Raw genomic sequence first — 12,948 nt, forward strand, 5'->3', positions numbered from 1 at the left:
GCACTGTTGCTTCACAGCTCCAGGGTCCCAGGTTCGATTCTTGGCTTGGGTCACTGTCTGTGCAGAGTCTGCACGTTCTCCCCGTGTCTTTGTGGGTTTCCTCCAGGTGCTCCGGTTTCCTCCCCCAAGTCCTGAAAGACATGCTATTAGGTAATTTGGACATTCTGAATTCTTCCTTTGTGTACCCGAACAGGCACCGGAATGTGGCGATTAGGGACATTTCACAGTAACTTCATTGAAGTGTTAATGTAAGCCTACTTGTGACAATAAAAAGATTATTATTATTATAACTGTTCCAGCATGGTTAGCACATCTTGTGAAACCCCTTGACAATATTGCCCAGTCAGCGCCTCCCCGATGACTTAACAACCAATCCCGGTTGAGACGCAAGAACCTGAATCTAGTTCTGCGGGAGTCCAGTTTCTCTCCATGACAGCCTGTGGTGTGGATTTCATCATTGCCGTTACCGCCCAGTACTGTATATCTGAATGTTAGGAATTAACATTGGCAATCATGACTTTCAAACAGTAGCTGTCGGTTATTGCTGAGGCTGTGGAGTCACCTGTGATGTAAAAAGAGTTCCGGTACTTCACTGCAGGAAGTGCTTTTCTTATCTAAATGTAACACAAGATGCGCAAATGCAGATTCTGTGTAATTTATGAGATGATAATGATTTGTGAAACTATTAAACTTCAGATGTCTTGCTGCTGATTTGCTGTTTGACTGAGGGTAGTTGCTGAGCCCACAAGTGTGTGCCTGTGTGAAAGTGTCTATCTGTGTGCCTCTGCATAGGGGTATGCACCCCGCGTGTGTCGGCATGGTTTATGTTGACGACATTCAAGACTTTAACAGTTGTTTCAGTTGCTTGGGGTGCTGCGGAATGTCTGGGAATTATTTTCAAAAAAACACTTCACAATCTCCTCAAATCATGTCCCAGAGTAGCAGCGATTAGTTAGTTAATTCATTGTAATCCTGCTTGAGTTATAAAATGTCACCTGAAGTAATGTGTTTGCCACATTGTGCTTACATTAAATTTTAATTGAGGCATATTAAACCCAAGCTTCATGATAAATCTACTGCAGGTGTGTGGGCTGCAAATGATTCATGAAGAGAGCCAATGAGATCGTCTTTTCATCTATTTAATTTCCTGTCAGCGACCCAATATGTTTTTAGAGTTAATTTAACTAAACTAAAGCTTAGATGTAACTGGGTGCGATATCAGCAGTTACTGACTGCCGCTTGACCATTTTACTGCAGCTGTTAATTCTGCTAAAATAGCAGACCCAATAACATCAGACAAATGTGTCAAACACTTGACGACTGATGATACCTGGAGGCTGGAATCTTCAGCAGGACTAAGCTTCCAAAAATAAAACTCCCAAAGCACTTCTGAGTTTGCAATACTGATGGGGAGCGTAAGTCCTCGTTGTACATATCAGGAACAGTAAGGGCGGGGGCCGGTTTAGTTCAGTTGGCTGGGCAGATGGTTTGTGAGGCAGAGCAAGGCCAACAGCGTGGGTTCCATTCCTGTACCATCTGAGGTTTACCGTGCCTTCTCAAACTTGCCCCTCACCTCAGTTAAATCACCACCAGTCAGCTCTCCCCCTCAATATGGAAAGGAGCCTGCGGTCATCTGGGATTATGGCAACTTTATTTATTTTATATATTAGGAAATGGTGGCACACTGTCTCGGTTCCATTCCATTATAGTCACCTGTGACGAGGCTCCAGAAAACAGTGCTAACCTTGAAAATTAGCGCTCTAATATATATAGTAAGAAATCAGGAGGTATAACTGCTGTTATTAACACTGGAGATTAGTGAGTAGCTGTGATGTTCTCCATCATGGTCCAGCTCATCAATAACCAACGTTTGAAACGTTGACATCCTTTTCACTGGATTTGTTTTCCTCTACAGATTACCGGACTGGGCCATGCTTCACTCAGGTCAATAACCAGATGTGCCAAGGACAACTGAGTGGCATTGTCTGTACCAAAACCCTCTGCTGTGCCACCATTGGTCGAGCTTGGGGTCATCCGTGCGAGATGTGTCCTGCACAGCCTCACCCCTGTCGCCGTGGCTTCATTCCCAACATTCGAAGTGGCGCCTGTCAAGGTGAGCTCCTTCGTTCTTCATTGAAATTATAGACCCATGAGCTGAGCTTTCCTTCTGGGCAGGTCCAAATCGGCCATTGAGGTTACCACTGGATTCTCGCCCAAACTCTGTTTCCGTTTCTCTGCCCTTATTTGGATGGGGGTGACTTCACCACCCCAACCTCATTTAAGTGCTGCTGGAAGGTGGGACCATTACCCTGCCTTGGGCTGCTGAACAGTGAAGAGCCTGTATACTCAGGTAGTAATCAGGGACAGTAAATACAGAATCTGTGCACTCAGGCAATCGGGAAATTACACAACGTGAAAGCCTTGTGGCACAGGGGGTCGTTTCCTTGTCTCTGATCCAGCAGCTCTGGTCCCATTTCAGGACCTGATACCCAAGGAAGATGTGCTCATCATGTGCCTAAACAATTTGAGTATCAAAGTTGTAAATCCTTCCAACAAATATCGATAGCAGGCGGTAGGAGCATGAGAGATTTCGATTGTGGGAGGGGAAGAGAGTTGGAGCCTTTATCACCATTGTTCAGAGCTCTGGAATAGAAAATACATGTAAAAGTGCAGGCAGCCACAGAAGCTCAGACTCCTGAGGGTGGGGAGGCTGGCTGGCTCAGTTGGCTAGATATGGATCAGGTTAGTACCAACAGCGTTCAAACCCCGTTCTGGCAGGGGGGGGTTTGAAACTTGCCTGCCGGTCTTATCCCAGGGTGGAGGTTGTGGCATTGTGGGTTGGACCTGCCTTCGGGGGAGAGAAGGGGCTGGTTTAGCACAGGGCTAAATAGCTGGCGTTTAAAGCAGACCAAGGCAGGCCAGCAGCACGAGTTCAATTCCCGTACCAGCCTCCCCGAACAGGCGCCGGAATGTGGCGACTAGGGGCTTTTCACAGTAACTTCATTGAAGCCTACTTGTGACAATAAGCGATTTTCATTTCATTTCATTTCAATTGAGGAAGAAAACCCAGAGACTGTGTGCTCAGGTATTCAGAGACAGAATAAATGCAGTGCTTAATTACACGAGCAATTGGGGTCAGCGTAAATACTGAGCCTCTGTCCGTGGGGAACTGAAGACGAGTGCTGGACACGTGACATCTCTAAGCCTGCCGCCCACAGGGCTGCATATCCTGTGTTCAGATAGACCAATCCCAAAAGATCCTCCTGTGGTTGAATAATGAACTGAACCTGACGTGATTTCTTTGGTAGATGTGGACGAATGTCAGGCCATCCCAGGCCTGTGTCAGGGAGGGAACTGCATCAACACCGTGGGATCATACGAATGCAAATGTCCAGCTGGGCACAAACAGAGTGAGAACACGCAGAAGTGTGAAGGTAGGTGCAGCATAATGTTACAAATCCATCCCTCACATTCTTTCTCGCTGCAATTGTTTCTGTCCAATCATTTATTTGCCCCTCCCCGAGCACATGTGATCAAGGAGGTATTTGCTGTCTAGATGCAAGGCACTGTCACCACCTTCAGTTTATGTTAAGAAGTTACTGGTGCACCAAGCTTCTTCGTATTTCAGTATTAAAACAGAAATAAAAACAACAAGTGCTGGAAATGCTCAGCTGGTCTGGCAGCAACTGCGGAGAGAGAAACAGAGTTAACGATTTGAGTCGAGTTTGACTCACAGAATCACAGAATTGTTACAGCAAAGAAGGAGACAATTGGGCCCATCATGTCTCTACTGGCTCTCTGAATGAACCAATCACCTTGTGCTAGCTCTCCCAGTAACCCTGCACATTCTACCTTTTCTCATAATAATCCAGTTCCCTCCTGAATGCCTCCACCTCCACCCACTCCCACACAGTGCATCCTAGATCTTAAGCATTTGCTGCTTGAAAACATTTCTCCTCTCGTATCCATTGCTTCTTTTGCCAATTACTTTCATCCTGTGCCCTGCTGTTCTTGATCTTTCACCAATAGGAACAGTTTATTCCCTATCTACGCTGTCCAGACCTCCCATGATTTTGAATACCTCCATCAAATCCCCTCTGAAACTTCTCTTCTCCACGAGGACAGTTCCAATTTCTCAATCTATCTACTGAACTAACGTTTCTCATCCTTGGCATCTGCTATAAGCATATGTTTTTTCTTCTTCATCTTAATCTCCTTCATCATCCAGGGAGCTCTGAATTTGTTTGCCCTATTGTGGTGATTGTCTCCTTAAGAGCAACACAGCAGAGTAAGGATCAGCTGGCCTGGGTGACCAATGGGGGCTCAGAGTAGGGAATCACCCTTAGGGGATGGAGTCCTCTTAGGCAAAAATACATTTTGGGAACTAGCTACAGCCATGAGGCTGTTGTACATTTCTTGTCAATAAATCCTTTTTGTGTTCACTAATCTGTGAAAGTGCATCTTTATATCTGGCGACGAGGATAAATTATCCTGCCACTGCCTCTGGCTCAATACCTGTGAGTATCCTGTTTTAATTGAAGTTGGAGAAAAATATACTCACCAGAATGCCTCTTTTTGGGCAAATAGACCAATTTGAGACATTGCCAGATCCTAAGTAATGTAGAATCAGAAAAGATAGACAATTGCAAGATGGGTGAGCAACAGAGAGAACGTGGCAAGACTCCTGGGTCAGCATCCACAAAAAAGGTGGGTGAAATGCAGAAACGCACCTTTACTTATATTGTAGGCTAGGTGCGTTCCGGGAGGCTCAGTGCATTAAGGGAGCTGAAATACAAACACAGTAAAAGGGAGCTGTGACTTTAAGTTTAAGAAAAAAAGAATTGCTGCTGTTCAGAAGAATCAGAAGTATTGTTGTTTACGAAGAAAAATGGCTGGCACTAGAAAGCAGTGCTGCAGCTTTAACTTCAAAAAATATAAATGGCCAAAGTCAACTGCAGCGAGGTGTCCCAAAGCGTGGGAAAAATCTCAAAACTGAACCTGACATACATCCGATGTGCAGGATTGGAGCAGAGCCTGTGAGGGTTTTGCGGCAGCAATCGCTGATGAGCTTCAAGCAAAAGAAGAGAAGTTCTCAGCCTTATTTTTTAAAAAAAGGCAGCTAACAAGTTTGAAAAGCCAAGAGCCCCACTGAACCTTCGAGTGCACCGGGTCTCCAAGTGCGAGTTAAATAGACAAAAACCAGCACATCAAAAAAAAAGGTCTCTGCAAACAGCCATATGGAAAGAAAAAAATCTCCAGAGCTCGTTGAAATTACCTATCCTTAGAAAAAGAAGTTTAAAATTTTTTTAAAGAGCAGCCAGGTTCGCGCCAAAACAGTGAAAGAACACAAAAAAACACAGATGGAAAGCCAACAGCTAGCTGAGTGAAAAAATGACAGTTTTAAAAAGGTGATACATTTAAAGAGGTAATACATTTAAAGAGAATCAGCAATTCAAACACAGAAAGAAACTGAGATCACGTAGCCATAACAAGATTGCTGAAATGGTCATTCTAATGGAAAAGTTCAAGAGCCAAGATGATAAAATGGTCAATGAAAAAGATGCTGAACTGAAATGCTGGAAAGAGAAGAAGCTTTACCACAGAACCTAAGTATCAGAAACAGAGAACTCGACCATTCTTTCACACATGACAGACCAAGATGTGAAAAAAATATATATACATAGTTAAACCCTACCAATAAAGGTGTTTATGTTTAAACACAGGAGCCACAAGATCTCATCAATGAGCCATCGCCGCTGCAACATTAAAAAAAATATTAAGTGCATAATATGAAACTTCGGCAGTGGATCAAGTTGGATCACTTGAATTATTGTCACTAAGACTGGACCCTTTCATACCAAGTGGAGGGACAGATCATTCATAAACACGCGGACCACTTGAGGAGTAGAGAGATGCTTCAGCAGTCAATATTGTCATCAAGAAATGTTTTCGGTGCGGCACAGTGGCGCAGTGGTTGGCGCTGCTGCATCACAGCGCCGAGGTCCCAGGTTCGCTCCCGGCCCTGGGTCACTGTCCATGTGGAGTTTGCACATTCTCCTCGTGTTTTGCGTGGCTTTCGCCCCAACAACCCAAAAGATGTGTAGATTGGCCAAGCTAAATTGCCCCTTAATTTGAAAAATTAATTGGGTACTCTAAATTTATTTTTAAAAAAGAAATATTTTCGAACCTGCAAGTTCCGAAGTACCAAATCGACCTGTTATGGGCATAACTGATGTCTCTGTGGAACGAAATAGTGATGAATCGCCTGTGCCAGAAGAGGTACCCTTATTGCAATTCCTGTTAACATCAATCCTGTGGGAGCATCTCAGGCTATAGAATACGTCGCTCAACAAGAAACAGAAGACCTCTTGAAGACTTGATTTATAATCGTCCAACTCATATACATAATGTTTAGTTATTATTTAGGACGGAGTGACCAAATTATGGAAGAAGGTATAACGGAGTTAAAGGGAGAGGGATGCGTTGATTATCCTTTTCAGGGCAACCTAGTCTGTGTGACCAATAGGGACTCATAAGAGTATGGAAACACCACAGGGGCTGGAGTCTTCTTGGGCAAAGAGACATTTTGGGAGCCAGCTACAGCCATGCGGCAGCTGTACATTTCTTGTTAATAAATCATTATTGTGTTCACTAATGAAGTCTGTGAAAGTGTATCTTTACACCTACCTTTTCCTTTTTGGGAGTAAACATTGACTGCGCCAAATCTGTCTTTTCTTTAAAGGAAGCCCATTGTTCTATTACCGCTTTTCCGGCCAACCTTTGATTCCAATTTATCTGGCCCAGATCAATTCCTATCCCATTGAAGATTGCCGTCCTCCAATTATTCTTACTCTGGAATGTTCTTTGTCTCAATCCATGGCCAGTCTAAACCTTATGATACAATGATCGCTGTCCCTTAAATGTTCTTTTACTGACACTTGATCATTCCCAAGAACATGATCTAGCAATGTCTCCTGCCTCAGTGATCCACAAACATACTGTTGTGGAAAACATTACTGAAAACATCACAGAGATTCTTGCCTCTCTCTGATTTTTACTACTACCATTCATGTCTATATTTGGATGATTAAAGTTCCCTCATTATAGCTGCTCTATATTTCTTGCATCCCTCTGTAATTTCCTTGTAAATTTGTTCCTCTACATCTTTCCCATTAGTCAGTGGTCTACATCAAGCAATGTAAGTGTACCTTCCTTCTTCCTTTACTCTAGCCAAATAGATGTTGTCCTTGATCCCTCTGGGACATTCTCTCTCTCCAGTACTGCAATATTCTCCTTAATCAATACTGCCACCCCCTCCCCATTTTCTTCCTTTCCTATATACCCTGAACACCTTGTATCCAGGAATATTTAATACCCTGTCCTGCCCTGCATTGAGTCAGGTTTCGGTTATAGCCACAGCATCATATTTCCGCTTGGCAATTGCACCTCTAACTCACCAATCTTATTTACCGCACTATGCATTCACATACATGCGCAGTAACCCTGATTTAGATGTTTATTACTTCCCCCCTTATTCTGAAACCACCCACTAACTTACTATTTCCTACTCTCCCAGTATCCTGGGTACTTGGTGTTCCTCACTGATATTACCTCCTAGTTTGCACACTCCTGCCAAGTTAAGTTAAACCTTCCCAAATAGCGTGAACAAGTCATCCCTACATAGAATTCAATCATGGTTCTCTTTAAGGTGCAGTCTTTTGACCCTGATTAGGTCCAGATCAACACAGACATTCAAATACTGCACACACCAAAACATTCCCACAGCATTTGGTGCACACCGGTCGAAAACCACTGCTCTAATAAGACCGTAAATGTAAGTAAATGTGACGTGTTTATGAGCAATTGATTCAACTGTCGTGGAATTATTTGTCTCATTGAAGTGTGTTGTGTTACTGAAAAGGTTGGGAACCACTTCTTGAGAGGTTGGAGCCATTCCTCTACCTATTAGTCAATGAACCTTACTGCTGCTAATAAACGTTATTATTGCTATTAAAACTCACTACTATTAATAAACCTTCACCAATATTAATAAATGTTACTACTATTAAGAAACTTTTACAAATAATTAGAAACCTAATGAATACTGGTGAAGGAGCTACGCTCTGAAAGCTAGTGATTCCAAATAAACCTGTTGGACTTTAACCTGGTGTTGTAAGACTTCTTACTGTGCCCACCCCAGTCCAATGCCGGCATCTCCACATCAATACTAATAAAAGAAAAGACTCAGCAGCTACTCACTTCCTTTCCATTGGTGTCAGTTAAACATAGGGAAGCTAACTGAACACTTTACTCTTCCTCAGAACTGTATTAACATAGACTTGGCCAAGATATGGCGACAATTTGAATATGGCAGTGTTTGGATAGAAGCTCCATCTAGCAAGTTCACTTCCAATCATGCTCAAATCCAGTACAGAATTATCCGACTCACTGTGTTTGATATTGTAAGTGTGTTTGGGGAGATTGATTTTGGACATTTCTGATTGAACTAGATATGCTAGGAGAAGAAGGAGGATTTTTTGTATAGTGGGTAGCACCCCTGTACCACACGATGTGGGAAGAGAAACAACAATTCAGGGAAGGCATCACAAATTCAATTAAAATGTTACTAACCTAAACCACAGAAACATACTAAGATTGATATTTTTCTAAGCATATTGTGATTTATTTAGTGCTGCATTTTCAATGTCTTACTGTACAGAATTGTGATAGAACCTGTATCAGGAATCAGAACAATCCACATTTTCCATGGATTCTCAGTTTGGAGCAAGCTGCTAGCTCCATGTAAGGTGCAGTATCTTAATGCAGCCTTAGCAGTGGCACTTCTCCTTGATTAATCTTGAGCAAATTCCCTAATAGTGTAGTTATTAAGCTAAATGGTTCCCCTTTACAAGAGAGGTGTGTCACTGCTGCCTAGTGTTGGTGATTCCAGTGACTTGGACTCAAGTCTGACTGGAATTACATTTTTTTGACTTTTGATTTGTCGTGGATAAAATTACTTGACAACATACCTCGGTTTAAAAGGAACGGCACTTTTAAAAATCCCGGCATGATATAGCCGATCAATGTTAGAGGACAAATGTTTGCAAGCTAGCATGGGATTAGTTCTCCTCCTGCCTGATCCCACCCTTCGGCAACCCAAGACTAGACAACCCGCCAACTTTCAATCTGTCTGCCGCACTGCAGCAATAGACTATGGGATGGACTTAATGAAGTGGAAGTCCCACCCTCGACACCTGCCAGTCACTCTGTTTGGCCAGCTGCTCTGTAGTCCCAGCAGTGCCTGAAGCAGTGAGTGGCTGTGGCTGGGACTACATGCAGTCCCCAGGAAGGGAGATCACGGATAACAAACTTTATTATAAGTCTGGGCATTTTGGTCAGGCAGGGAATAGGGAACTGGGTTTTAGAGGGTAGGGGAGGAAACACCTTCTTGGGGGAGCCCCCCTTCCTCTCCACCTTTATCGAATGCAGTGAAACCCCCAGTCAGGCAGGCCACATCCCAGCCGCATTCTCCAGTCACATATTATTGCAGCTGAAATGAAATTAATTCCTTCCATTTATTGGCCACTTAAGAACTTTAATGAGCCAAGGGTGGTGGGCTGACTGATGCCTTTCCTGCTCCTGTAATATGGGGGATAGGTAACAGGTGGGCAGAAATGTGGTGGGCTGGTCACCTGCTTTATTTTACGTGAACCCCACCTTCAAACACACCATTGTGGGATGGGAGGGCGAGGGCAGTAAAATCCACCCAAGAATTTCAGCCTAGTTCTCACAGCATGTGTTGCCCACACCGAAGCCAGAACACAAAACCAAGATGAGGACTTTAAAATCAAGATGCAGTTGGTGCAGGTCAGCAGGATATGGGGTGATGGGTGAACAGGACATGGAGTGAGTTTGGACATTGGCAGCAGAATTTTGGATGACCTCAAGTTTGCGGAGGAAAAAACTTGTGAAGGCAGACAAGGGAAGCAATGGGATCCTCAAGTCTAGAGGTAGGAAAGGCATAGATGAGGGATTCAGCAGCAGTTGCACACTGCATATACATAGAGACAGAAATGCACACAAATGGAGTGTAAATACATGATTGAACTATCAGAATTGACGTGCCAACTGCACAAGAGCCTCACCATTTGATGTAGGATCCTTGGCAGTGGGTGGTCATTACTGCCTTAAGCCTGGGACCTGATCACTAAAGGTTCAAAGATAAAAATAGTTGCTAAAAGTGACTAGACATTTTACATATTAATTTGGGTTCCAGCCACTTCCAGTCTGATAATAATTACATGACATATTTCTTTCTAATTTAGAATGATAATTACACAGACTGGATTGCTGATAATTGGCCAAAGTTCTGTCACCAGCCATTTATCCAAATTGCTCAGCTTATTGAGTGCAGTTGGATAATTTCTTTGCTGAGGAGGAGACATAAGGGTGGTGACTGAGCAACGCAAAACTTTTAGGGGGCGATTCTCCGTGCCCCGCGCCGGGCCGGAGAATCGCCGCAACCGCGCCCCGACGCCGGCGCACAATTCTCCGAGGTGCAGAGAATCGGCGCCATTTGCACCGGCGCGTTTGACGCGGCGCCGGCCGCGGGGAGCTGGAATCGGCGGGGTTGACGATTCTCCAGCCCAGATGGGCCGAGCGGCCGCGTAGATACGACAGAGTCCCGCCGGCGCCGTTCACCCTGGTTGCTGCCGGCGGGAACTCTGTGCGAAGGGTCGGGGGGGCAGCCTTTGGGGCGGGGAAAAACGATCCTTGACCGGGGGTACTCTCCGATGGGACCCACCAATCGGCAGGCCGGCCGCCCCCCCCCCCCCCCCCCCCCCCGGGCCTACATTATTGCGCGGCCGGCCCCTGAATACCGACGCCACGTTGAGTCGGGGCCGGCGCGCTGAAGAAGTCCCCCGCGCATACGCAGGTTGGCGCGGCCCAACTGCGCATGTGCGGATTGGCGCGACGCCCATTTGGCACTGGGAAGGGAGGCTGGTGCAGCGTGAACTGCTCCAGCATTGTGCTGGCCCCCTATGGGGGACAGAATCGGTCGTACCCAGGCCCGTTTCGCGCCATCGTGAAACGCGACGGCGTTCACGACGGCGCAAACACTTGGTCTCCATTTTGGAGAATCGCCCCCCCCCTAATTTCTCTTTCCTTTGGAAACAAAAATTTGAAAGATGCCATGAGAGCGCGTGTTTAACCTCTTCAACGTCAGGCCAGCAGCAGGCTTCATGTGACAGGATGAGCACTTCCCATTGGGTTTTACGAGTCACTGAGGTGGCGGTGTGGGGGGGAGAAGCTTATTTGTGCAATGCTATGCCAACCACAGCAACTGCCAGCAGATGGCAGCACGACGGGCCACTACCTGGAGGGGCCTGTGCAGCATTCTTCATTTTATGAATGAGGAATGCAGGGCATCTGTTATTCTACCCCGAGGATTCTCCCAGCAAATGTGGGAAGCCAGGAACGGATAACACAAAAATCTATTGGGAATCCAGCCCCGCTGGCTCACAGTCACTCACATGCAGCAAGGCAGGCAAGCAACATTCCTGGCGAATGGGAGGATGGGGGTGCTCTGATTATTAAAGACCGAGCAGAAAGTTAGCGGTAGACCTCACCATCAAATTTAGCCCCGTTTTCTGCCATTGTCGCTCTGGCCAATTTCCTCAGAGGAAAAGTCAGCCCACTATTTCTAAAGGTTTATTCAAAGCTGTTTATAGGTTTGACTTCAGTTTCTACCACATCTGTTTGATCGTGAATGTCCCACAGCCACCCTGGTAGTTGTGATGATGTGAGGAGGAGCAGCCAATGGGAGCAGGGCTGTAACACCTCAGAGGGGGCAGAGAATCATGGGGGGTGGGCACCTCCAAGGATACATCGCTAAACCTGGGCGCCACCCATCCTCGAAATGGTACAAACCTATGAGCGCAAAACTTGTCAGGTCTCCTCTTCAATATCTGCTGTGTCTGATGCCTTCCCAGTGAGTGCTGCCTTCATTTTAGATACAGTGCTCACGTGCCCTCTGACAATACTTTCCCACCTGCCCAACTTTATTGACCTGCCAGCCGCTCTGTGGTGACAGAATTCCATTCTGCCTCTCTCTCTCCCTCCATGGATGCTGCCTGACCTGCTGAGAGTTTCCAGCAGTTTTCATTTTCAAAGGAACACTTGTTCTAGATTCTGTTATTATCTTCACTGAAAACATAAGGCACCAGATGGTAACATGATAACACAGAGGGTGATGCAGAAATGACTGTTTGGAGAAGTGGGAGTAAAGCAATTAAAGAACATAAACTGCAATAGTGCAATGAATAGACATAATAATAACCTTTATTGGTGTCACAAGTAGGCTAACATTAACACTGCAATGAGGGAACTGTAAAAATCCCCTCGTCTCCTAGTCGCCTGTTCGGGTACACTGAGGGAGAATTCAGAATGTCCAATTCACCTAACAGCACGTATTTTGGGACTTGTGGGAGGAAACCCACGCAGACATGAGGAGAACGTGCAAACTCCGCACAGACAGTGACCCAAGCCGGGAATCGAATCTGGGATCCTTTTTTAAAATAAATTTAGAGTACCCAATTAATTTTTTCCAATTAAGGGCAATTTAGCGTGGCCAAGCCACCTAACCTGCACATTTTTGGGGATTGTGGGGGCGAAACCCACGCAACCACGAGGAGAATGTGCAAAACTCCACACGGAAAGTGACCCAGAGCCAGGATTGAACCTGGGACCTCGGCGCTGTGAGGCAGCTGTGCTAACTACTGTGCTGCCCGAGCTGGGATTCTAACGCTGTGAAGCAACAATGCTAACCATTGTGCTACCATGCCGCCCAACATAATAATCTTTATTATTGTCACAAGTAGGCATACATTAACACAGCAATGAAGTTACTGTGAAAACCTCCTAGTCGCCACACTCTGGCGCCTATTT

At 45.3% G+C, this 12,948-nt stretch overlaps 1 protein-coding gene across 1 annotated transcript in view; it reads left to right on the forward strand.

Moving 5' to 3' along the window:
* Window positions 1–12,948, forward strand: part of fbn2b (fibrillin 2b) — a 408,379-nt gene that overhangs the window by 74,828 nt on the left and 320,603 nt on the right. Inside the window, exons 6-7 of the mRNA XM_072482639.1 lie at window positions 1,916–2,113; window positions 3,309–3,434. Of these exons, the coding sequence (XP_072338740.1) occupies window positions 1,916–2,113; window positions 3,309–3,434 (324 nt within the window). The remainder of the gene's footprint in view (window positions 1–1,915; window positions 2,114–3,308; window positions 3,435–12,948) is intronic.

The sequence above is a fragment of the Scyliorhinus torazame genome, chromosome 18 (assembly GCF_047496885.1).
Source record: "Scyliorhinus torazame isolate Kashiwa2021f chromosome 18, sScyTor2.1, whole genome shotgun sequence".
Lineage (NCBI taxonomy): Eukaryota > Metazoa > Chordata > Chondrichthyes > Carcharhiniformes > Scyliorhinidae > Scyliorhinus > Scyliorhinus torazame.